The 23,415-nt window shown below is 54.2% G+C and overlaps 1 protein-coding gene across 1 annotated transcript; it reads right to left on the bottom strand.

The window, feature by feature from the left end:
• Positions 1-4,481: 4,481 nt before the first annotated feature.
• Positions 4,482-15,987, bottom strand: BPIFB6 (BPI fold containing family B member 6). Its single transcript, XM_037812243.1, has 15 exons — positions 15,891-15,987; positions 14,490-14,589; positions 13,479-13,583; positions 12,860-13,009; positions 12,608-12,671; positions 12,120-12,180; positions 11,461-11,552; positions 10,536-10,712; positions 9,544-9,597; positions 9,012-9,185; positions 8,203-8,270; positions 6,691-6,736; positions 5,796-5,859; positions 5,299-5,375; positions 4,482-4,671 (listed from the first exon to the last, which is right to left on the bottom strand). Exons 1-15 carry the CDS (start codon positions 15,985-15,987, stop codon positions 4,639-4,641), a joined length of 1,362 nt encoding a protein of 453 aa, XP_037668171.1. The 3' UTR covers positions 4,482-4,638.
• Between the last annotated feature and the right edge of the window lie 7,428 nt (positions 15,988-23,415).

Here is a 23,415-nt window from a genome sequence, read left to right as displayed (position 1 = left end):
GCTTGGCCAGGTTACTCAACCACAACACACTTTTAAAAAAACACAACTTTTTATTGAAACATAAAACACATACAGAAAGGAGCACAGATCACAAGTGCACAGCTCAATGAATTTTTACAAATTGAACACTGCAGCATCCCCTCCAAGTCACTGCCCCCCAAGGGTAACCACTGTCCTGACCCCTAGCACAGTGGGTGGATTCAGTATGTTCTTGAGGTTCATATGAATGCAATCTCACAGGGTTTACTCTTTCATAGGTGGTTTCTTTCACACATTATGTCTATGAAATTCATCCACATTGTGGTGTGAGGTATTGATTTGGGTTTTTTCCTTCACTGTATACTACTCCATTGGTGTGACACCGCAGTTTGTTTATCCAGTCTCCTGTCTAGAGACCCCCAGGCTGTTTCCAGTTGTTGGCTATTACAAATGAAGCTGCTTGGGACATTCTTGACAAGTTTTTGTGTCGTATAACTACCCAGGACAGTTATTGTCGGATCATAGTAGTGTGTGCACATGTTTAGCTTTATTAGATACTGCTATTCTCCAAAGTGACTGTGCCATTTGACATTCCCACTTGCAGACCATGAGAGCCATGGCTGCTCCCCATCTTTGTTAGCACTGTCCTGCTTGTTACTATGATGGTATTTTATAGATGGATTTGCATCTACAATGGATTGATTGCATCTACAATCAACAAAGGAGCTTGCATTCAACAATGTGAGGAGTCTCCTCATCCAATCAATTGGAGGTCTTAAAAATCATAACTGAAGCTTTTAGATAAAGGTCAGAAGAAGAATTTTTCTGTAGCTTCAGCATTGACTCGCCAGAATTTCCAGCCAGCCTTCTTCCCCTGGGGAATTAGGACTAAAGACTTCAATATCACCTTTATCAGAGCTCCCAGCTTGTGGTTTGCCCTACGGAGTTCAGACTTGCCAGAACCCACCCCCATCATGTTAGCCAATTCCTTTATAATATATATATTTCCCTTATAATTCCCTTATAATATATAGTTCCCTTGTAATATATTTATGGATATATATATATATATGTGTGTGTGTGTGTGTATATATATATATATATATACATCCTGTTGCTTCTGTTTCTCTGGAGAACCCTGAGTAAAAAAAAACCCAGTATAGCTAAAACCTGTATTTATAGAGCACTTACTGTGCCCAAGGTCACACAGGAGTCCAGCCAGGCCATCTGACCCACACTTGCCATTTATCTGCTGTCCAGCCTGGCCTCGTGGGAGGGGGATAATGCTACTGGTTTCTGGTGTGGCTCATCTCCCCTACTTTCTTCCAGCCTCCACCCCAAAAGAGGCTCAGACCCGCAGCAGGCACCTTCTTCCCTCTCACGTGCTGACGCCATCAGGCCCCGGGCCTGCCGTGGGCTGGGATTTGTTAACACACGTATCCCTGGGCCCAGCCTCTGGCAGCCCTGTCTCCATGGGCTGGCGGGTTGTTAGGATCGGGTAGAGTGGCGTTTTTTAGAGGGACCAGGGACCAGCAAGTTTCACAGCCGCCACCTGCCAGGCAGCCCTTAGAGAGCCCTGGTCAGGGCCATGGAAGCCAAGGAAGGGCTTAGAGCAGGGGAAGGGCTTGAACAGGAGAAACCCCCCTAGGCCCTGGAGCCAGAATTCCTGGTTTCAAATCCTGGCTCTGTCACTATTGGGTGACTCACCTCACAGCGCCTCAGTTTCCCCATCTGCAAAATGGCCTGAGATGAAGGTGCCCCCTCCACCGCCTGGGCAGGCTGTGAGAACAGGTGTCCCAGCAGTGTTCTCTAGGGCATCTAGGGAGAGGAGCCAGGGGAGCCGGGGAAATGCAGAGGATGGCAAGATGCCTGGGAGGCCTTCCCCAAGGCCCTGGCCTTGGGATGAGGGGGGCTGGGAAGGGAGAAAGGCAGGAGGGGGCACCATGTGAGCAAAGGTGCATGGGGCAGGGCCGTGTGGCCTTCACCTTCCTGGGGCTGGCCTGCCTGGCAGGCCTAAAGGGGGTGACAGCCGTGGGCCCAGGATTGCAGGCCTGGCTCTGCCAACCTCTTGCTCTGTGACCTTGAGCTGGGTGCATGCCCTCTCTGGTCCCCGTTTCTTTAAAAGAGGATGATGCATCCCAGTGCTGAGTACGGTCTGAAGGAGAGAGGAAGAAGCTTGGACTCGGGCGACCAAAGAGGTTCCAGACAGAGCTCCCTCTGCACTGTGGGCCTGCGGCCGGCCACCTCGTCCCTCTGAGCTGCCACTTTCCCATTTGGGTTGTGGGAGCCTTGGAGGGTGAACAGTGCCCATGGGGACAGAACCTCCTTCACTGCCTCCCCAGGAATGGGGTCACAGCACGGGGCTCCACATGCTGGCCTAGCCCCCGCTAGCCATTGGCCATTCCGCCCAGGGTAAATCGGGAGTGACTGACCACTCAAAGAACATTGAAATCAGACTCGAGGTCAGAACGCCCGACCCCCTTCCCATTGTACAGATGGGAAAACCGAGGCCCAGATCGCAGTTGTGCTTAGTCCAAGGCCACACAGTGAGCCCCTGGGCAAGCCGGGGCAGGAACCCAGACCCCCAACTCTAACAGCTTCGTGCCTTGATTTCCCCCTTGGGGAGGGCAGGGGCGAGGTTTTAGGTGGCCAGGAGTGTGCTGTGTGAACATCCAAAGGCAGGGGAGGGGCCGAGGAGGGGGCGTCTCTGGCATGCCCATGCTCGGGCGCCAACCATCCATGGATTACCCAGGCGCCTGGGGCTGCCAAGCCTGCCTCAAGGCTGCCATTGTCCCCTGGCCCAGGGAGATGATGGGTGACAGGATTAGGGCCAAAGGGGGTGGCCCTGGCATCCGGTTCAAATGAGGGAAGGGGAGGGGAAGGAAGGCTCCTCCTCTGCGGCGTGGACCTGGGCCAGGCTGGGAGGGGCCACCTGCCAGGGTCCCGCAGGCTCAGGAGCTCTGGCCCCCCAGCAGGCCGCTGGCCACACCACACCACCCACAGACCCCTTCTTATGCCCAGACACAGCCCACCTGCACTCAGAGACCTCCCCAGACCCCCACATGCAAAGACTCACCCCGTGGAGGCACCAACGTATTGACAGACATACGTGCCAACAGTCACACGGCCACACAGCCACCGCCCCAATCATTTCCAGAGCCAGAGTACAAGGGTTATAGGGGAGCCCTGGCAGGCATTTCTTTTCAAAGTTATGGATTTCTGCTTTTACATTACAGCAAATGATACTAATTTTCAGGATCCATTTATAATATATTTGTTTTTTAATGAAATTTTAACTTAATTACATGTAAAAACACATTTACCCTTTTTTTCGAGGTTAAATGACTTCTTCAAGATGTTTAAGCCACTCAGCGGTTGAGTTGGTCCCAGAAGACAGGTCTCCCAAGCATGTCTGCTCTTCTGCTGGATTCCTTCCCCTAAAGCTTTTCACCATGTTTCTATCCACTTTCCCTCTTCTAGGGCAACGCCTAGAATCTTGGGATCACTGTCCAGCACCCACGCTCCTTTGAAGAGCAACAGTGGTGCTCGTGTAAACGGAGGGAGTGGGAATGGTGGTGCCTCGTGCTCCTTTTGGCACGAAAAACCTGCAGCTCCTAACATATTAAATGTCTTCATGTGTGGCAGTTCAAATCCATATGCATTTATATATATGAAAGCCTTAAAGAATTCAAGCGGGTCTTTGTTTTCTAAATTTTCTACAATAAATAGGATGAAGAAGAAACTAGTTCTATACAGAAATTATTACAGTCAGTGTTCAGTATATTTCTTTTGAGAGATTTGTATTTATGTAAATCACTATAAACTTGTATAAATTTATATAAGTATGTCTATAGTATGCACACCATTATTTTTAACTACCTACCAGCTATCCGATGACATTTACCTTTAGAGTCAATTTAAAGAATAGTATCAGTGTGGCTCCTAGGAGAGGGGATGGGGTACCTCTGAAAAACATTGGGGCGCTGATCCTCACAAAAATGCCGTGAGTGGCACAGACCAAGTATAAGAGACCACAGGAGCAGACAGACACATGTGGACATGGACAGACAGCCAGAGGTCTTTTCACACACCACACAGACCTCCACAGCCAGACCCAGGCATGTGCAAGGATTCTACCCCAGGCCACCCCCAGGCCGGTCTCTGCACTGATGCCTGCTCACACACCTACCCCAACGCATCGTCTTGCCTTTACCTTCTCCTGCACCAACACGGAAATGTGAAACACCTGCTCACGTCTCGCTCGGCCTCAACAGCTGCCCTCCCCACACTGGGTTCATATGTGGATTAAATGAGACGAAGCAGGTAAAGCACTGAGCATGGCATTCAGCAGGTGCTCAGTATGTGCTTGAGCCTGTGACCAGCTGCCCTCCAGCCCCCAGCCGGGCTTAGACCCCAAAACCCACTGAAGGGGAAGAAAGGCCATACATGGATTTGCCACAAATAAAGAGGTTGAAGTGTGATGTGTTCGGAAGGACCTTCTGTTTATTGCCAAGACCCCCACCCAGGCCTGGCCTGCCCTCTCCTCAGCAAAGCAAGCCGCCACAGGTGGTCGGGGGCCAGGCCCACACGGCTCCTCCCCTCCACGGGGTGCAGTGGGTTGGTGTCGTGCAGGGGGCTGGCAGGCAGGCCCGGCCAAGGTCAGTCCAGCATCAAGTTCAGCACCAGGGCATTCTGGAAGGAGGCAAAGGGCCATGACAGGGCCACCAAGCACAGGACAGATGGGGTGGAAGCCAGCGTGGTGCTGAAGGGCAAAGGTCATGTCGGACATGCCTTGTGACCCTGGGGAGGCCCGGTTACCTCTCTGAGCCTCCGTTTTCTCAAATAGGGACAAGTGTCTCTACCACCCGAAGCGGAAAGATGAATGAGAAAAATACATATTTAACACTCCAAGCCCAGGGCTTGGCCTACAAATGAATAGCTAACACTTATTGGGCACTTACTGTACTCCTTTAAGTGAATTATCTCAATGAACCCTCACATCAGCTCCAGGAGGACAGTGTCCACATTATCATCCAGTTTACACACAGAAAAATGGAGGCACAGAGAGGTGAAGCAATTTGCTCAGGGCGGCAGAGCAGTACAGCAGCAGAGTTCAGATCTCCTCCTGAGGAACCCCGGGCCAAGGTGGACCTTGGGTTCTGAGGGGTGGGGTCTTGCCCATGACATTGGCAAAATCATACCGATGGCCACGTTCTCTCCCCAGCCCGGCCCCCTCTAGTTGGTGAAGGGCAACAAGCAATCACCCATCACCTGTTGGCTAAAAGGATTGATTGACATGCCCCCAGCCCCTCCCCTCACCTCCACCATGTCCAGCTCAGCCAGGTTGTAATTCATGCCCAGGAAGTCCGGGAGCGGGAGCCCCACTTGGAGCACATCTGAGAAATACAGGAAGAGTCATCCCAACCTGCCCCCTCTGCAGGTGAGGGAGGAGTGGCTGCCCGGGGCAGCGTGGGGGGAAACAGAGCAGTGATTGATTCAGGGATTGGCCATATCCACGGGCAGAGAGAGCTCGGCCTATTCACCACGTATCCACCATCCCAGGGCTGGTCACGATCGGACTCATGGTCTGGGGTCAAGGGTCAGAGTCCAAATTGTGAGAGGGGGCTCCGTCCCAAGCAGGTGATGATAAGACTGCCTTGACCTCAGAGAGTCAGCAATGACCACCCACTCCCTTGCAGCCCCCCACCCCCAGCGGGAGCTAGTGATGGGGTTTGAGACCACCCAGGGGGCAACCCTCCCTGCTGCAAGTGCTTCTTGGCACCAGCAAAACCAAAGCCCCAAACCAAAGTCCTCACTGTTCACAACTGGGATGTAGGCCTCTTGGAGATAATCGGTGATAAAGCCAGTCAGTTCCTTCTCCTGAAAGAGAGAGAAAAAGAAAGAGAGGAATTTCCCACATACCATCATCCAATTCAATTCAACAATTTTTTGGCTCCCAGTCCAACGGGGCCCAGAGGGGCACAGGAATGACTATTGGAAACATCAAATAATTTGTCCATCTTGCATCTAAACTGGGCCCTGGCCGCAGCTCTGGCTGAGCATAGGCCTGTGCCCTTCCTCACTGCGTGGTCCCTGATTAGGTGACATGCAGGGCCGTGGGTTACGGTGCAGGGATGAGGATTCAGGACAGTAGGTGACTCTGTACAACCCCCTCCTGCTCCTGTCAAAAACTCAGTAGCTTTGGTCATTCATTCCTTCACCTTTCTCTGTACCTCGGTTTCCCCATCTGTGAAAGTGGGGTATAACGGCACCTGCCTATAGGGTTTCTGTGAGGATTAAATGAGGTTGTGTGGTGTGCACAGCACAGAGCAAGTACTATGTCATTGCTGTTGTGGTCGTTAGCTCCTGCTGGGGCCAGGTCCTCTCTCTGTTGGGCCTTGAGGCCACAGAGACTAAGAAAAATAACAACTTGGCAGGTCAAGGCCAGCCCAGGCTGCCACTGCCCGTGGCAGTGTTTAAAAACCCAATCCAGGAAGATGTCCAGACCTTCTCTAGAAAAGGAAACAGGGACTCAGAGAGGTTAAGGGACTTTCCCAAGGTCACACAGCAAGTCAGGAGCCCCAAGCCCATCAGTGACCTTGCTCTATTCACCCTGCCTTCAGTCAGGGTCCCTTTCCTGCAGCCCTCAAGGGGGAAGAGGTCCGGTCTTGTTTTCAAGTCAGAACAGGCAGAAGCACTTAGGACACTTACGTTGAAGGTGCCAATTGATGAGGACTTGCGGGACAGGCTCAGTAAACTGTGGGGTGGGGGTCAGGGGGAAGGGAGGAAGCGTGATCAGAGCCAATGCCCTGGCCCTGGAGAAAGAGCATTCCAAGACCCCCCCAACCCCTCCCTGATGCAGGAGTCCTCTCCAAAGCCTCCATACCAGGTGCTCGTAAGCCACTGCTTGCATGCTACCTATGATAGGGCACTCACCACCTTCATTACAGCTCATTCTGTTTCCCACAACCCAAACCATTAGGCTCTGCTGTACCTCCTCTCATTGGTCCTGACTCTTCCCTCTGGGACCCCAGCCTCTCTATCACTCCTCAGGAATGCAGAGATTTGAAGCTCAGCTGGCCAGTCTCAGATCCTTGCAGGACACAAAGCTGGGGCTGCTCATCCCGCCAGCCCCTGCACAGCCTCCAGTAGGCACTAATGCATGTTGGCACCAGAACTGGTCATGTGATGGTCCTCTATTGGTTCCACCTTCCCAACATTTATTCTCTTTTCCAGTGACAGATTTTCCATTTTCCACTCCCACTAGAAGGCGTTCCAGTAAGGCTGAACCCAGAGTCCTCTCAGATGAGCACATGACCCAGGCCTGGCCATCCAAAGAGTCCCATCCCTGGTCACAGTGATTGGCTTAGAGTTGGGCATGCGACTCAAGCTAGATCATCGAGAAGCAGCCTTATTAATTTTGTTAGAACCAATGGACAAGAGGCCTCTCATTGCTGGGGTCACTTTGCGTGACTCTGTGGGAGAGGCTGCCTGAGAATCAGCCAACAAAGTGGACCGCAAAGGCAAGGGTGGAGGGAGACAGATTTTTGAGGTCTTTGTGTACCTGGATCCAAGCCTGAAGGTAGAACTAGCCCTAGAGTTTTCAATTACATGAGCCAAAAGATTCCCTTTGGGGCTTAAGCCAGTTAAAATTGGAGTTCTGTCTCTTGCAACTAAAAGAATACTAACCTAAGACAAGTCAGATCAATGATTTAGGCAAACACAAGAATTATTGAGTGGCTGACTATAAAACTAGACTGTTAATAGTACCCTCCTCCCAGATTGTAAGGACAAAGTGGGGTAATGAATATAAAGTACGTAGTCAGTGCCTGACATAGAGAGCTCCATAAATGCTAGCTCTCATTAGTATAAGGAAGGACTTCCTGGAGGAGGTGGCTTTTGAAGTGGGTTCTGGCTGACAGGTGGCAAAGGCCCATAAATGGAAACGGAGACATGGGCACATGATCAGACTCACCGTTCAAGAGCCTAATGGAATAGTGAGAGTAGGGGTGGGAGAATTTAAGGGTCTCTAATGCCAAGCTAAAATTTGAGAAAAGATTTTGCAGACAGTAGGGAGCCATTGAGAGTTCCAGAGTAGATACAGTGACAAATGCAGCCTGGCAGTGTGGGCCATGCTGAATGGATCAAGGGGAGAGCCAGGAGGGTGTTGATAATGCCCATGCATTACCCATGGGGATGCCAGCATGGGGCAGAGGCTCCTACCTGTCCAGAGAGGTGGTCATCTGCAGCCTGTCCCCACTCACTGAGTACTGGATTTTCAAGTTGAAGTGCTGGGGTGGAGGGGAGCGGGGAGAAGGCAATGGATACCCCAGTCAGGGCTGGCACCTTCAGTACCACCACCACTGCCAAGACAAAGCAGGGGACAGGTGGGCCCCCAGCATGGGTCCTCCTCTCTCCCCATTCCAGTCTCAGTCTCAGGGATTGAACCCAGCAGTCTCCCCAGACTCCTCCTCCCTCCTGCACCTGGCCCAGCACAGGACCCCCAAAATACCTAGTATCATTTGTAGGTCCCTGTCCACTGTGTTACTGTTCCAGGCGATTGCACATGCTGTAATATCTGCCTGGAGTGCGCTCCATCCCCAGCACCCCCAACATCAACCCCCTTCCCTGGTCAGTTCCTGCTCACCCTTCAAAGGCTAGCTCAGGCATCACTTCTTCTGGGAAGCCTTCTGTGATTTCCCCAAATTGGATAGGAGCCTCTTTGGGTCCCATAGTCTCCTCTGTGAACCCTTCACTGCCCTTATAGGTGCTAATGAATGTGGGAGGGAGGGAGGAGGGAGGAGAAAAGGACTAAACCATTGACCCTCCGTTTGTTGATCTTTCAGTCATTCAAAGGTCAATGACCAAGGCAAGGATTAGACATCAGGTAACAGTGCCTGGGAGGTTAGGACCACACAACTGCAATGAACCAAGAACTCGCCATCCTTTACTCGGCCATCAGATAAAATCTCTCCTCCAGCCTCGAATATCCACTAGGTTGGGACTAAATGGGGAACAGTTTCCACACTCACGACTTCCAGGAGAAACAGGGACACAGGAGCCCTGCCCCGCCGCCGAGAAGCAAGCATCTCCAGGGTGCCATGGAGGCGCAGCAGGCTCTTGCCTGGCTCCACGGTGACCTTGGGGGGCTTGTTTATCTTGATCTTGGTCACCAAGGGCTTCGGCTTGGGATAGGCCTCAGCCACCTACAAAATCCAGGAAACTCCCCTCAGGGCCAGCTCTCCAACTGGGGGCTTCAGTTGAAAGCCAGAGTCCCTCATGAAACAGGTGATTTTTACCTCGGACATAGGAAGTATGAGATGCAAAGGCTGGGAATATGTCTATCAATAAATAAAAGAAACAAAACATACAATCTGGCAATTTATATAAATTGGATGCAGAAAGTACAGTGTGCAAAAGCTGAGCTGGTTGTGCAGAAGTCAGGATGCTTCCACACTGGACAAGGGAAACGTGGTGTTGAAAAGGCCAATTCCCTCACCCATTTGACTAGAGGAGATCAGGGCAAAGCAGCTCGGGGTGACCATGGGTGGTTGGGACACTCACTTCAGGGATGAAGCCAGCCAGTGTCTTGGTAGTTTGTGGGGGCAGCTCACCAATCTACGAAATGAAAAGCAAGGTTTGAATTACCAAAGGCCCCCCTGACCCATTCCAACAACATCTCTTCCGACTCGATCAGGTGTACTCTTTGAGGTTCCTTCATCACAACCTCACCCACTCTGTACTTAACTGTGTGCTGAACCAGAAAATGAGCTCTTGAGTGGCCAAGACAGTGGCTTACCCATTCCTATGCCCACAGCTCTTAGCACAAGGTCAAATGCTGAGAAAAATTTGAATGAATAAGAGGGCAGATGGATGGGAAAATGGGTGATGGATAGATATGAGTGGCGGAGGGTGAGTGGATGGGTAAGAGGGTGGCTGAATGGATGAGTGGGTCAATGGGTGGAAGGATGGATGGGAGGATACGTGGCTGGATGGTGGGTGGATAGGTGGGAGGAGGAATGGGTGGATCAGTGGAGATGGGGCTGGGTGGACAGATAGATGGAGAGCTGAATGAGCAGATGAGTGGGGGTGGATAATGGAGAGTTGGGTAGGCAGGTGTATCAGTATATGGGTGTTTGGATGAGAGATGGCAGATGCAGAGATTCATTGATTCAACACTCGTACCCTATCCTAGGAGTTGCATGGATTATGTGAAGGGATGGATGGATGATAGTCGGAAGGATTGAGCCTAGGACATGAATACATAGTAGAGAGATACATGGGTAGGTGGATAACAGTTGGATAAAAAGAAGGTGGATGGATGGCCAATGCCTGAGAGGTGTAGGCCGATGAATAAATAGCTGGTTGTACGGATAGTCGGATGGAGGGATGGGGATGAACCAATGTTACAATCCCAAATCGGTCCTGGCAGCTTTCAGTCCTGGTGTTGCCCAGCAACCCCAAGATAGTTCTCAGAATGGACAAGCCAGACAGGAGCCATTACTATGGAGCAGGGGAGAAGCAGATACAGGGGTTGAGGGGGCTGGGCAGCTCACCATCTTGTCCTTCAGGGTTACATCAAAGGACTTCTGCAGGAGGGCAAGCTCAGCTGTGAGGAAGGCGGCTGAGAGCACCAGCTGGGAGGAGCCTTCAGCGTAGCCCTCAGGGACCTCGAGGGCCGCCCCAGCCTCAGGGAGCTCGATGGGGGCACCCTCTTGCTGCTGCACCACGGGCTGGGAGACAGCCAGGAAGGAGACACTCAGCCTTGGCCGTGAGGAGCTGTGGCCTGGGATGGGTCTCAGCCCTCCTCCCTAACAGGGCTCAAACCAAGCCCCAAATCAGCAAGTCATTAAATGTTAGAGCCAGAGCAGGCCGGCGTGGCCCGAGCCTCAGTGCACAGCTGGGGAGACAGGGGCTTGAGAGGATAAACCGTGGTTTATCTGACTGACTGGGGACTTCATTTATCCAGGAATGTGTTTTCTGTTCTATTCAGAGAAAGAGGTCAAGCGGGAAACAATGTGGGGTGTGTAAGAACCACACTGGAGAGACTTAATAAGGAGATGACTTAGAATTTTTCTTTCCATTCCTGGAAGATATAACTCATGCAGCCACTTGGGGCCCTGGAAATCTAGGTGAGGGCTCAACTCTGCCAGCAACTCACCGTGGGCCCAAGCCCTGCCTCCCCCTGGCCTCGGTGTTCCCATCTGCGCAATGGCAGGCTCTGTCTAGGCGAGCCACCCTTGGGAGAAGCGAACAGCTTTGGGAGAAGAGGTGAGTGTGAAGGCAGCAGCCCCAGAATCAGCTCGGGGACTCGAGGGTTCATGTTCAGAGCAGAAAGAGGGAGAAGGCCCAGCGTCAGTGAAAACCCTCATGGTGGCCTGGATCTGCCAGAGACCCAGACCAGCCATCTGCAGACCGCCCCCCCCCCAACCAGGCCAGTGAGCCTGAGACCCCTGGCCCTTGGCCACCCCTGGCGCTTACACTGAAGTCCACTTGGATGTAGCTGGCCGTGGTGGTCGGTGTGGACGTCAGGACATATTTGACAGTGCCCGCCCGGCCCACGGGCATGGGGGCTGTGCAAAGAGGAGTCGTCCACTCAGTGAGGGGCCAACCCCGGGGCCACCCCAGAGAAGCTGGCCCCAGCCAACTGCCACCTGAGCCTGGCCTGTGTGTGACCCCAGGCCAGCAGCTTAGCATCTCTGGGCCTCAGTAACTTCATCTGTAAAATGGAGGCAATGTGCCTACCTTGGATGTAGGCACAGAGCCTGAGTCCTCGCCAAGGGCTGTCATGTCTCGGGTCTCACACAGATGAGCAAACTGAGGCTCAGGGGACGGACGTGACCTGTCCCAAGCCACACTGCTGGGGATGTGAACTGGTTTTCCCCACTACCAGCCATTGCACTTTCTTCTCCCCCACACTGGGGAGCCCTGTAGACTCAACAGTGGCTGAGATGAGAAGGCTCCAGAGTCCCCCGGAGTCTCAATTTCCCACCTGGACAGTGGGGGATGGACATTATGACCTCAGACCTCCTCTTAATCCCCAGGCTGGGCTGGGAGGAAGCACTTGAATGAGGGGTGGGACATCGAAGTCTAGCCATTCTAATGTCCCCAGGTGGGGACATGGCTGGGGTGACACTCACTGTTCAGGTTGGCCCACTTCTTATTCACAAACACCAGAACTGCATCGATGGCTGGACACATCTAGAAGCAGAGAAGGCCCTGGGCTGAGGGGGCCACACTCCTTACAGCTGAATGGCGCGCCACAGAGCCCTAGAGTGACTGGGAAGGAAACTGAGGCCCCAAGGCACCCAGAAAGCCAAACGGCAGACCCTGCACTAGAACCCAGATTGCTGACTCAGCCTGCAAAATCAGTGAGGGCTCCCACCCAGGGAATGGCAATCTAAGCAGCGTGGGCAAGACGAGCTATGTGGGCTGTCCTTCCTCCCCACTGCTCACGGCAGGCATCGCCAGACGATCAGGGCACTTATCACCCACCGAGCCAGGCCCAGGCCCAGAATCCTTCTCCCCAGCACACCATCTAGACACGCTCAGTCCGTCAGGGTCAGCACCCAAGACAGAGTACACTGGCCTAGTGGGACGAGGGGCACAGGCTGGCTGGGCCACTCACCATGCTGGGGAGGACTTTGTGTAGGGTGCTGTCCAGGAACTTATTGACCACCTTGGGCAGCATGCTGGACACAAGCAGAGGAGGATGGGTGAACGGGGGCAAACGGTAGGAACTTAGGCACAGGGCAGGGGGGACATGGCCAGGGAAGCACAGTGGCTCAGGAAGTGGGACTGTGGGAGGTCCGGGGGAGGCACTGTCAGCATGGGGCCAGCCTTCCTCCCCTGCCTGAGCCCCCACCACGGAGCCCCTCACTTGCTGGGCAGGTTGGTCTTCACGCTGACCAGGACAACCTCACAGCCCTCGCTCTTGAACATGGGGAGGCCTGTCTCCTCATCCTGCAGAAGCCGGTTGGTGGCTGTGATGTTCAGGACCACGATGATCTCCATGTTCCCACCCATGAAGCTAAAGGAGGGGACAGGCAGGCATTATGGGAATCTCCGCCACAGCCACCATATCCCTGTCTACCCTTGCCCAGTCTTAGCAGTCCTGATGGGGGGAGTTGGAGGGCCACTCCAATGGGACAGAAAGGGGATGGGATCTGCCCAAGGTCACACAGCCAGCCTTTCCCCTCCGCTGTTGTCTTGGTGTACTCCTACACGTCCCTCAAAACTCTGCCTGTCACCACCTCCCAGAAAACTTTTCTGATCCTCCCTGCTCCCCTCACCCCAAATGCTTCCTCTGTCCTAGATCAATCACTCAGTCTGGTTATCTGTGATCAGGTCTGCTTCCCATAAAAGAGAGAAACCAAGTCTGCAACATCTCAGACCATAGTACCCAGATGGTACACAGTAGGTGCTCAGTAAATGTGCACAAAATGGCGATCCAGAGAGGCCATTCCCCCCGCTCCCTCCCCTGCCAGCCCCAGGCTCACCTCTTGCCCGTGATGGTCATACCCGTGGACACACACTGGAAGATGCCCACCCCAGGGACGAAGCTCAGTGTGATGACCGGCAGCTGGATGTCCTTCACCTTCACACTGGGAGGGGACAGGCACCCACGGCAGTGAGAACCAGGCAGGGGAGGCCAGCCCCTCCACCCACTCCACCTCCTCGTGGGAAGCCTGGGGACAGCCCCCTCCTGGGCCCCAGGGATAAGCCCACCTTGTGGGGCCACCACAAAACTTGAAGTAGAGGCTGGACATGAACTGATCTGTGCACAGAAAGCATTCAGCATGTGTGAGGCAGGACACGCAGCTGACTCACTTGTGACCTTGAGCTGTCTGCTCCCTCCCACGGGCCTCAGTTTCTCCACTGGCTAAATGAGGAGGTGTGCTTAGATCAGGGTTTCGCAACAGTGGCACTAGTGCCAGTTTGTGCGGGAGAATTCTTTGCTGGGAGGGGCTGTCCTGTGCATCACAGGATGGATAGCAGCATCCCACTAGAAGCTTCTACCCACTAGAAGCCAATATCTTATCCCACCATCTCCCAACTTGTGACAGCCCCAATATTTCTCCCACCATTGCCAAAATCACCTGTGGTTGAAAACCACCAGTCTAGGTCCAGGAGAGCAAAGACGTGACATGCCCACCTCCACCTGGGCTCCTGGCTATGCCCCGATTCCTTCCCAGCACATCCTTCCAGACAGGCCCTCCCAGTCAATCCCAGGTGGCCCTTGCAAGGGAACCGATTTGCCTGACATTAGATCACCTCTGCTGTTGAGCATTATTCAATGCATTTCACACACATCCAGTGAGCCCCTGCCACCTGCAGGGAGCTGGAGTCTGACTTTTCAGCCTCTCATGGTCATGCAGCAAGACGGTGGCCAGGCAGGCAAGAGGTCCCAGGCCCCACACCAGCTTCCCCACTGGCTTTCCCAGGTCCCAGGCATGGCCTTCCCTCCCGCCTTCTGCCCCACTGCTGCCCCTGCAGCCCCTCCTGCTCACTCAGTGAGGCCCTTGATGGGCTTCATCCCCGGCCGCTTCTTGCCCGCCTCAGCTGCCATCTTCTCCAGGATGTGACTCTCGTCCATGGCGCTCTGGACCTCTGGAAAGGCAGGGCCCAAGGGACACTCAGCTGGGCTCCCCACTGCCTCTCTGTCCCCCTGGGCCGATCTCACAGCCTCCCAGGCCCACACCATTTATAGGTGGCACCGCCACGTACCCCCTAGTCACTGTGCTTCACCCTGGGCTGGGCAACACCAGGGGCCCAGAAATGAGCCCGCCTCGCCCCTGCCCTCCTCCCTCCCAATAGGGGAGACAGAGGCACCTTCAAGGACAGAAACGCGGGACCAGAGCCATATAGGGTGAGTGCAGGCAGCTGTAGGAATCACATGAGGGTCTTAGGACAGGAAGGGAAGAGCTGGGAAGGCTTCCAGGAGGAGGTGACACATCATTTGGTCCTTGAAGGTGGAATAGGAATTTTCCAGGCAGCAAGAGAAGAAGGGGACCAGTCTGTGCAAAAGTGGTACAGAAAGTGCAAAGGAGGGGAAGGGGGGAAGAATGTGGCATGGCGAGGGGAGAGGGATAAATTCAGTATGACTGGAGGATGGTGGTGAAAGATGCGACAGAGAAATGAGCAGTTAGCTGGGGCATATCACAGAGGCCAGGCTAGACTTTATCCTGTGTGCCAGCTACTCCCAAACCCAGGCACTTAGGGGAATCATTTGGGAGCTTGTTAAAATGCAGATTCTGGGCTCGAAGCCTAGAAATTCTGATTCGCCAAGCCTGGAAGCCCCAACCCAAATGACACCCTGTTAGAAGCCCTGCAGGTACAGTTGCAGCACAATTCTCAGAGGGGGACAAATAGTGACCGAATGATAAAACTGTCATTCGCCCTTTGCATCCAGGCTCACAGAGCTTGGGGTGGGAGTGGAAAATAAACCTTACAAAGGATCTCCCAGGTTTCATTTGATCCTGCCAGGGAATGGCTAGTGATCCCATTTGACAAATCCTTACATTTTTCAGCTAGAGATAAGTGAATGGCAACACAGAGAGGGCAAGTGACTCGCCTGAGATCGCACAGCCAGTCACTGGCTGAGCTAAGATTTGAACCTTGGTCTCTGATTCCCAGAACCCACTTGTGGCCACCAACCCCTTCCTCAGGGTCAAGGAGAGGCTCCAAGAGAGCAGGATTTCCAGCTCTGCCTCTAAGTCTTTGGGGGGGACTTCGGCAAGTCACCCATCTTCTCTGGGCCTCAGTTTACCCCTTTGTAAAATGGGAGAATAATAATAACACAAAGCTTATAAGTTTCTTTTGAGGATCATAGGATTCTAAGGTCGTGCAAACATGAGTGGTCAGTGCCCACCCCTTCCCCCCAACACGCATGCAGGCCACCAGCTCACCGCGGTTCATGACGTCCATGCCCAGCCGCAGCAGTGCCCTGGGGTCCGCGCGCGTGCCTGCCAGCAGGCTGCAGAGGGCCAGGCACAGGATCCACAGCATGGCTCCACCTCTGCCAGAGGGGGCTGAATTGGGTGCACCCACCAGGCCCTGGTTCCCCTGGGGAACTCATGCCCCAGAGCAGACCTGGCCCCCTGGGTGATCTCGGAGCCCAGGAGCCTTTTGTACGCAGGCCCGTTCAGCAGACTTCATCACTGACTTCTCCAAAGGGTTTGAGGTCCATCCAGATAAAACCTGGGGTCTCTTCCCTCTCTAGGCCTCAGTTTCCTTATCTGTGGATTGGGTGCGGTGAGCACTGCCCAACCTGCATTATGGGGTTGGTGGGAGGTTTGGCTGCAGTTTTTCGTGGGTTCAAGCATGGCTCGGTGCCGGGCAATGCTGGGACCACAGAGGGGGTTCCAACTCAGCCCTGACTCAGGGCGCTCCCACTGCAGTGTGGGCATGAGGGAACCCTCTACTCCCTCCTACCTTGACTCCACACCAAGTGGCACCTCCCCACCTCCTCCAGCCCAGCCTCACCTCCCAGCAGGACCCAGAAATCCCAACTCATGGTCCCAGTAGAAAAGCTGAGGCACACACCCGAGTTCTCACGGCCCAGGAGTAGCAGAACCGAACCAGGACCTCCCACACCAGAGCCGTCAGGGGGCCAAGAAAGCCCCTCCCCACCATGGCCCCTCTGGAAGTCCCTCCCTCCTACTTACTAAGACCCGAAATTCTACCAACCAGAGGCCAAGTGTTTATTTCAGTTCAATCTTTGGCTGAAAAGGCAAAGAATCCCAGAGAGGCCCGTGGGTGCCCCACCTGTGCCGGCCAGAGAACGAGGAGCTGCAGCCAGCCCCTGAGGGCTCCACTGATCCACAGTCTCCCCAGCCCAAGCCTATGCCTGCATTCATTCATTCATTCATTCATTCATCATCTCCCATTCAAGTGCCCACTATGTGCCAGGCAGACCAGGCTACAGGGTACAAGAGGCAAGACTGTACTGCTCCTCCTGAATCCTAAAATCTGGAGGGGGAGACAGAGGAGAAGCAAGAGGATGGGAGAAAGTATGTGTGCATGGAGGGGGTGGGTGTGCTGGGAAGAGAAGGCCTCTCTAAGGAGGAGATATTTAGGCTGAACACTAAAAGATGAGGAGCTGGTGTATAAGGAGCCAGGGGAGAACATTCCTGCCAATAACCAATACTTGCTAAATCAAAGTGTGACCTATGTCTCTCTCATCCCATTCAATTTTTAAAGATCTGTCTGGGCTTGAAAATAATCAACCTTAGCATTTCCTTACCCCTGTGAGTCCACACACGTGTTACACACATGCACGCCCAGTGCCAAATGTCTTTGGAGTCCCCCAGGGGAATGTGGAGTTCTGTGCCAGAGCAACAGAGCTGGAAGGGACCTGGTACCGTCCCTCCAGCCCCAGCCCGTCTTCCAGATGGGGAGACTGAGCCCCAGAGACTGAGTGCCACCCGGTCTCCCCATTACTGGGCCCGAGCCGACGCCAGGTGTTAAGGTCACACGGTCAGGGGTTTTTGCCCCCTTAGAACAACAGGTGGCTTAGGGTAATGTGTTGTGCAGGTGTTTCTGGGACAAGCAGTTAATGCTAGGGGTTGGCTTCTGATTGTGCTTCTGCCTACACTCTACCTCCTTCCACCCATCCATCTCCTGCTCATCCCTCAGGTTCTCATTCAGCCCTTGCCTCCTCCACCAGGAAGTCTCCCCTCAATCCCCAGCTTCATACCCCCTGGCCTCAGAGTTCCCAGTTTGAACCTGAACTTATACATCATCCATCCCAACCTGAGATGAGCATTTCCTGCTCTCCCCATCCCCAACTTTGCTTCATCCTTTCCTGCACCTTGATTCCCTTCCTCCCCCTTCCCTGGGTAAACACTCCCAGACGCCCCAACCCTGCCCCACCCCGGCCACCCCAGCTCAGCTCCAAGCCCCTGCAGTGCAGGCCCTGCTGTCTGTTCCTCCCTGGTCTCCCCTCTGCCTCAGGGGAAGCCCAAGGAGGCCCCTTGTATTGCCTTCTCCTTGATCTTTCCTAAATCCCATGGCACCTGAAGATTGCAAGGTCCACTGGCTACCTGTGAAGTAGGGAGCCCTGGCCCTGCCACCCATTGCTGTGTGACCTCAGGCAAGTCCCTTCCCTCTCTGGGTCTCAGTTTCCTCATCTGTAAAATGACGGGGCTGAAGAGGACACTCTCTGGGGAGAGGCCCAGAGGTGGGCCCTGTCCTTACCTTGCCAAGCCCGGGAGTCCTGCCGGTGGCTGACCCCTGCCGCCCAGCCCTGGGCTGAGGAAGCCTTTATATTTGGGAGCCTGATTAGCTGCTTGGGTAATTGAGGGTTTAATAAGGCGCAGATAATTATCTAGAGGCTCGCAGAACAGGAGCCCTGATGCTCACGTGACGCTTCAGTCTGTTCCAACGTAAACAGCACGGAGGACGAAGGTGGCTGGAGAAGCCCCGGGTGGCTGGGCCGGGGCAAGTGCCGGGGAGGGGATGAGGGTTCCAGAGCGGGCGTCCGGGCTCACGCTGTCTGCTCTCCAGGACCTGCACCTCCCACAGGGCTGGGCACACAGTAGGCATGCATTTGTTCCTTCAATAAACATTTATTGAGCACCTACTGTGTATGCAGCCTGTGCAGGGTGCTGGGGATCCAGCAGTGAATAAAGCAGCTGGGCTTCCTGTCCTGAGAGAGCTCCTGGAGCCTAAAGGGGAGGCGGGCACCAAGCAAGCACAAACAGCAAGCACAACACACACAAAACCAGGATTATTTTTTGGAGGGGACAGGGGCTGGGGAGCCAATGAACCGGGCTGGAGAGCAGGAGGATGGGGCCCCCCTGTCCAAGGAGCACTGGAGGTGACGCCAGAGGAATGAGCAGAAGCCAGCTCTCCAAGGCTGCAGAGAGGCATTTGGAGCCGGGGCCTGCACGTGCAAAGGCTGGGAGAGGCTGGCTGGACCCACTGGGACTTGTGCCCTGTGGGACTCGCTGTGAGGGGCACGAGGAGCCAGTGGCCGAGTGAGGTCACCTCTGAGGAACCTTCCCGGGGGAGAGGCTGGAGGTGGTAAGCACCAGGGAGTGGGGCTGTCTCTCAAGGTCCAAACTGGAGGTGGGGGGCAGGCCACAAAGGCAGGGGGTGCCCCGGGTCACACGGGGAGCCAGCCACAGAGATGCGGCCAGGACCCAGGCCTCAGGCCGCCCAGCTGCTGCTCTGCCCTCTGTGAGGCCCCTGGAAAGCTGGGCCTGGGGGCACCTTGAGGGTCTCTGCTCTGGACAGACCACCCAGGGAAGTCCAGGGGGATCCCACAGCAACCTGGGGTCTCGAAGACCCAGGAAGCTACCAGGCCCTTATGCCCATGGGCCCACACGGGTCTGCGGTCACACAGGATCCTGGTTGGCACAGTCTGTCTCTACCCCAAGCTCAGCCCTGAGCTGGAGGAGCCAGTCCGGGGCGGGAGGCACAGATAGCATCTTTTTATCCCAGACTACTCGCCCCCAACGGATGGACAGACAGACAGGGCCCACATTCTCCTCATGCCCACAAAGCCACCCCAGGGTGCCTCCTGCTCTGGTCACCTGACCCTCCCTCCCCTCCCCCAGGGCCATCCTACATATTAGTGGTGGCAGTCAGGGCATGGGTGGAAGGGGGTCGGAGAAACCCCCTTGAGTGGGTTCAGGGTTCTGGGTCCCAGTCCTGGCTACTGACCTCACAAGATGTGTGGCCTTGGGCGACTCCCTCCACCTCCCTGGGAGCTGATTTATCCTCTTTGTGGTGGGGGGGTGGAACCCCACGATGCTGACGATAAGAGTAATAAGAGTTCCCATTTCCTAGGCATGTCACCTGTGCCAGGCACGGTGCTCAGCATTCAACTTCACCAGCCCATTCCATTCTCAGAACTGCCCCATGAGGTAGGTAGTTTTGCTGTTTTCTCCATTTTACAGATATGGAAACTGAGGCTCAAAGACATCCAGCCACTTGCCCAAGGTCAAGCACAGCCGGGGTCGGGTCTGTCCCCAAGGGGCTCCAGAGCCCAGACTGTGACCTTTCAGGACCCACCCACTTGGGCTGCTGCCCACCCTTCTGGCCTCGGCATCTCCACACCCCAGCATCGCCCTGCCCGATCCCTGCCAACACCCTGCCTGCTCCAAATTCGCCATCTTTCCACAACCAGCTTGAGGCTCTTTCCTCCAGGGAGCCTTTCCCTAACCACACCTCCCCTCCCGCCCCTTGCAGGCACTGAAGGTTGGGCCAGTCCTGAAGCTCAGTGTCATCGTCTCCCTCCCCAAGGACCCTCCGGAGACCCAGCGAGGGTGACCTGCCGCTGGGGCCTGGGCTCCCTGCTGACCTGCCTGGGGCTCAGGACAAGCCTGGGACAGAGCTCCAGCGAGCACCTGCCCAGGCAATACACGCAGCACACATTTATTAAGCACTTGCTGTGTGCTGGGCTCTGGGGAGGGTCAGAGAGGGGAATCAGAAGTCGGTTAGGGGAGGCCTGGGAGGGAGGGAAGGCACAGACGCAAATAGTCAAAGTCTGAGATGGACAGACATTGGGGTCACAAGGGAAGAGACACACAGGGGGGTTTGCAGGGCTGAAAGGAGAAAGACAGTGTCACCCCCCACTGTGGTGGGGGAAGACAGCATTTGAGCAGGTCGATGAAGGGCAAACAGTTCAGGCAAAGGTGTCCCAGGTGTAGCAGGTGCCACTCGAGAGGCCATGTGCAGTGTCTCTATTCAAGGCTAAGACTGGGCCAGGAAGGTGGGTAAGTGGGATATCTGTAAAGGAGCCAGAACTGCGAGGACACAGCTTTCTCTTTTCTGGCCTATTGCGTCGTTAGCAATTCATTGTCTCTCAGCAATAAAAGCACCCTTCATTATATGTTATATATTGCAACAGATAAGCCACAGAATTCGGTGAAGCATTTCTCCTTTAAGTGAGTGTAATGTTAACCTTTCTCAGTAGAGGGCAACTGGAGGGACATTGCAAGAGGAAAGGGCTTCCTGTGATTTCCGGCACAGGTCAGGGTCAGAGGATGGATGCGAGAGCCTCTGGTGAAGCCTGCCCCAGCCACAGGCCCAGAAGCAACCCCTCTGCAGCCTCAGCCTGGAGACAACCTTTCCGCAGTCCTCGCCAATCAAAATTCAGAAGCCCCTCCCACCACCCCCTGGCCCGTCCACCCCGAAGGCCCCCTGCCCAGGCCAGTGCCCAGACTCCCTCCACAAGTGCTCCACAGGGCCTACACACCACCATCTGAGTCCAGAGCTGCTCCTCGGCAAGCCCCTCCCACCCACCCCATGGGTGGGCCTCCCTGCAGGCTCTGACAGCCTTCCGTCCCCACACTCCTAACAGTGGCCTCCTGTTTGCTCAGCAACTCCAGGCCAGCTGTGGCTTGGTCAAAGTAGCAAACTTCTCTTCTATCTGGTAGGCTGAACCACCTCGTCCAATAAGATCTGAACCCCTTCCAGGTTTCTCCTTCCTTGGATACTCTCCCTCAGTCCTAGGGTACCTTAGGTCTTACAGTTTACTCCTTTATCATGGTTAGTAATCCTGCATCTTAACCTTTCCCTGTTTATGCTACTGTGTGGTTTCTATCTTTCCAGGCTGCTACGCTCATCTGCCCATCTCAGCAGCCAGCACCCAGCAGGCACCCCACTGAGTGGTTGAATGGTGTCCCTCAGGGATTGATCAGCTCTTTGAGCAAACCATGGGCTTCCTTCTGGGCAGAGATTTTGGCTCAAGTGCCTTTGTGCCCTCCTCTTTAAAGAGCATATGTCCAGAACCAGATATATCTGTATGTCCAGTTAAGGCCTAACTGATTGGAAAAAAAATGATTAAATAAATGGATGGACGGATAGATGGATGGGTGAATGGATGGATGGAGGTCGGATGAAGGTGGGTGGGTATATGGATGAATGATGTGTGGACGGAGGATAGGCAGATAGATGGATGGATGAATGGAAGGATTGACAGGTGGCTGGATAGAGGGACAGATGGATGGACATGTGAATGGATGGATGAATGGACGGATGGACAGATAGATGGACATGTGGATGGTAGATGGACAGATGGCTGTACGGACAGATGGAAGGATGGATTGATAGGTGGGTGGATAGATGGACAAACAAACTATTTGGTGGATGGATCCTAGATATTGAGCTCATGTTCTTTTTCTAGGTTATTAACTTCCTTTATGGCCTGGGACTGTATCTTCAGCTTTTTTATCTCCCCAATACACAGACTATCTAGCCTTGGGCTGAGCCTATATTAGGTCCTAATAAAAGGGAGATTAATGAATTAACTAAGCAATCAAATGAAATAAATGACAAGCTGTCCTGAGCAAAATCATGAAGTTGGATTTTATAGTCTGTGCCTTCCAACCTTTCAGCACTACCTCCACCTCCTCCCATCTCCAACGCCCTGGGCTTCGTCCAGGTCCCTCAGTCAGTCTCACTGAGACTTCAGTGATGAAGCTGTAACCCTTATAGGAGAGAAGCTAGTGTCATGCTATACCAAAGATTTTGCTTACTGGTGGTGGGAATCCAGGCAACTTTTACTCCCAAAAGGAAACATAAACAAAACATGAATCCTGTATATCTCAGCAGGAAGGAATACAATCTCTGGCTAGATTAGCTTATCAGGGGAGAAAATCACATGATCTTCTCTTGCCATCCCTCGGTCTTCCCTGTGTCATCTTGTCATGTGTGATTCACTGGGTTTGCAGAGCTCCCAGAGGGAAAAGGAATCGGACGTGTTCAGTGAGGCCAGAGGGCCAGAGGCTCAGGAAGCAGACCCTGACTCCTTAGAGACGAAGCAGCGGCCTGTCCCCTGAGGTGTGTGACCCAAGGACAAACTCCAGATGGGGATGCGATGCTGGTGAATGAAAGAGGGAACTGGACGTTTTATATCCGGATTCTAGGAAGACCACGGCCTGGGGTTCTGGCCCCAGCCAGCCCTGGGACTCTGGCACATTCTCTGTTACTGGGCCTCAGTCCCTGCAGCTGTCAAACGGAACTCCAGACCCTGCCTCCCTGGCTCACAGGGCTTCTATGAGGTTCTCGTAACAAATGGGACATGACACTGTAGAGGGGGACAGCATGGGGCCTGGTGTTCGTGGCTCCCAGTTCACCCATGGTGCTCTCCAGGGTCCCCGTGAGCTCCCCATGGACAAGGAGGTGACAGAATCAGCAGGCTTGGTCAACCGAGCGGTGGCAGCATCTTCCTGTCCCAGGCAGCTTTGGTGGCTCCAGGGACAGAGAGGACCCAGGGGCCATGTGCAGGGAATTGGCCTCAGGAACACAAAGAGTTTGCCGGGCCTGGCTGGAAATTGCAGCTCAAGAGAAGATGTTTAATCCAAGAGGTGACAAGTTGGTACAGTCTAGAGGAGCAATCTGCTCCCCACAAAGTAGGGGGCGGGGGGTGGGGCAAAGGAGGAGGGAGGGGAGGGAAAGAGGGACAGAAGCAGGAGGGCAGGGAAG

This window comes from Choloepus didactylus, chromosome 19, assembly GCF_015220235.1.
Source record: "Choloepus didactylus isolate mChoDid1 chromosome 19, mChoDid1.pri, whole genome shotgun sequence".
Taxonomy (NCBI): domain Eukaryota; kingdom Metazoa; phylum Chordata; class Mammalia; order Pilosa; family Megalonychidae; genus Choloepus; species Choloepus didactylus.
This window is presented reverse-complemented; position numbering and strand designations above follow the sequence as displayed.

What these genes read in the sequence shown, in the direction of transcription:
- BPIFB6 (XM_037812243.1), bottom strand. Translation starts at nt 15,987, where the DNA reads ATGCTGTGGATCCTGTGCCTGGCCCTCTGCAGCCTGCTGGCAGGCACG. An exon ending in CTACATCCCAGTTGTGAACA is followed by an intron (nt 5,376 to 5,795) that starts GTGAGGACTTTG and finishes TGTATTTCTCAG; the next exon opens with ATGTGCTCCAAGTGGGGCTC. An exon ending in CTGAGCTGGACATGGTGGAG is followed by an intron (nt 4,672 to 5,298) that starts GTGAGGGGAGGG and finishes GCCTCCTTCCAG; the next exon opens with AATGCCCTGGTGCTGAACTT.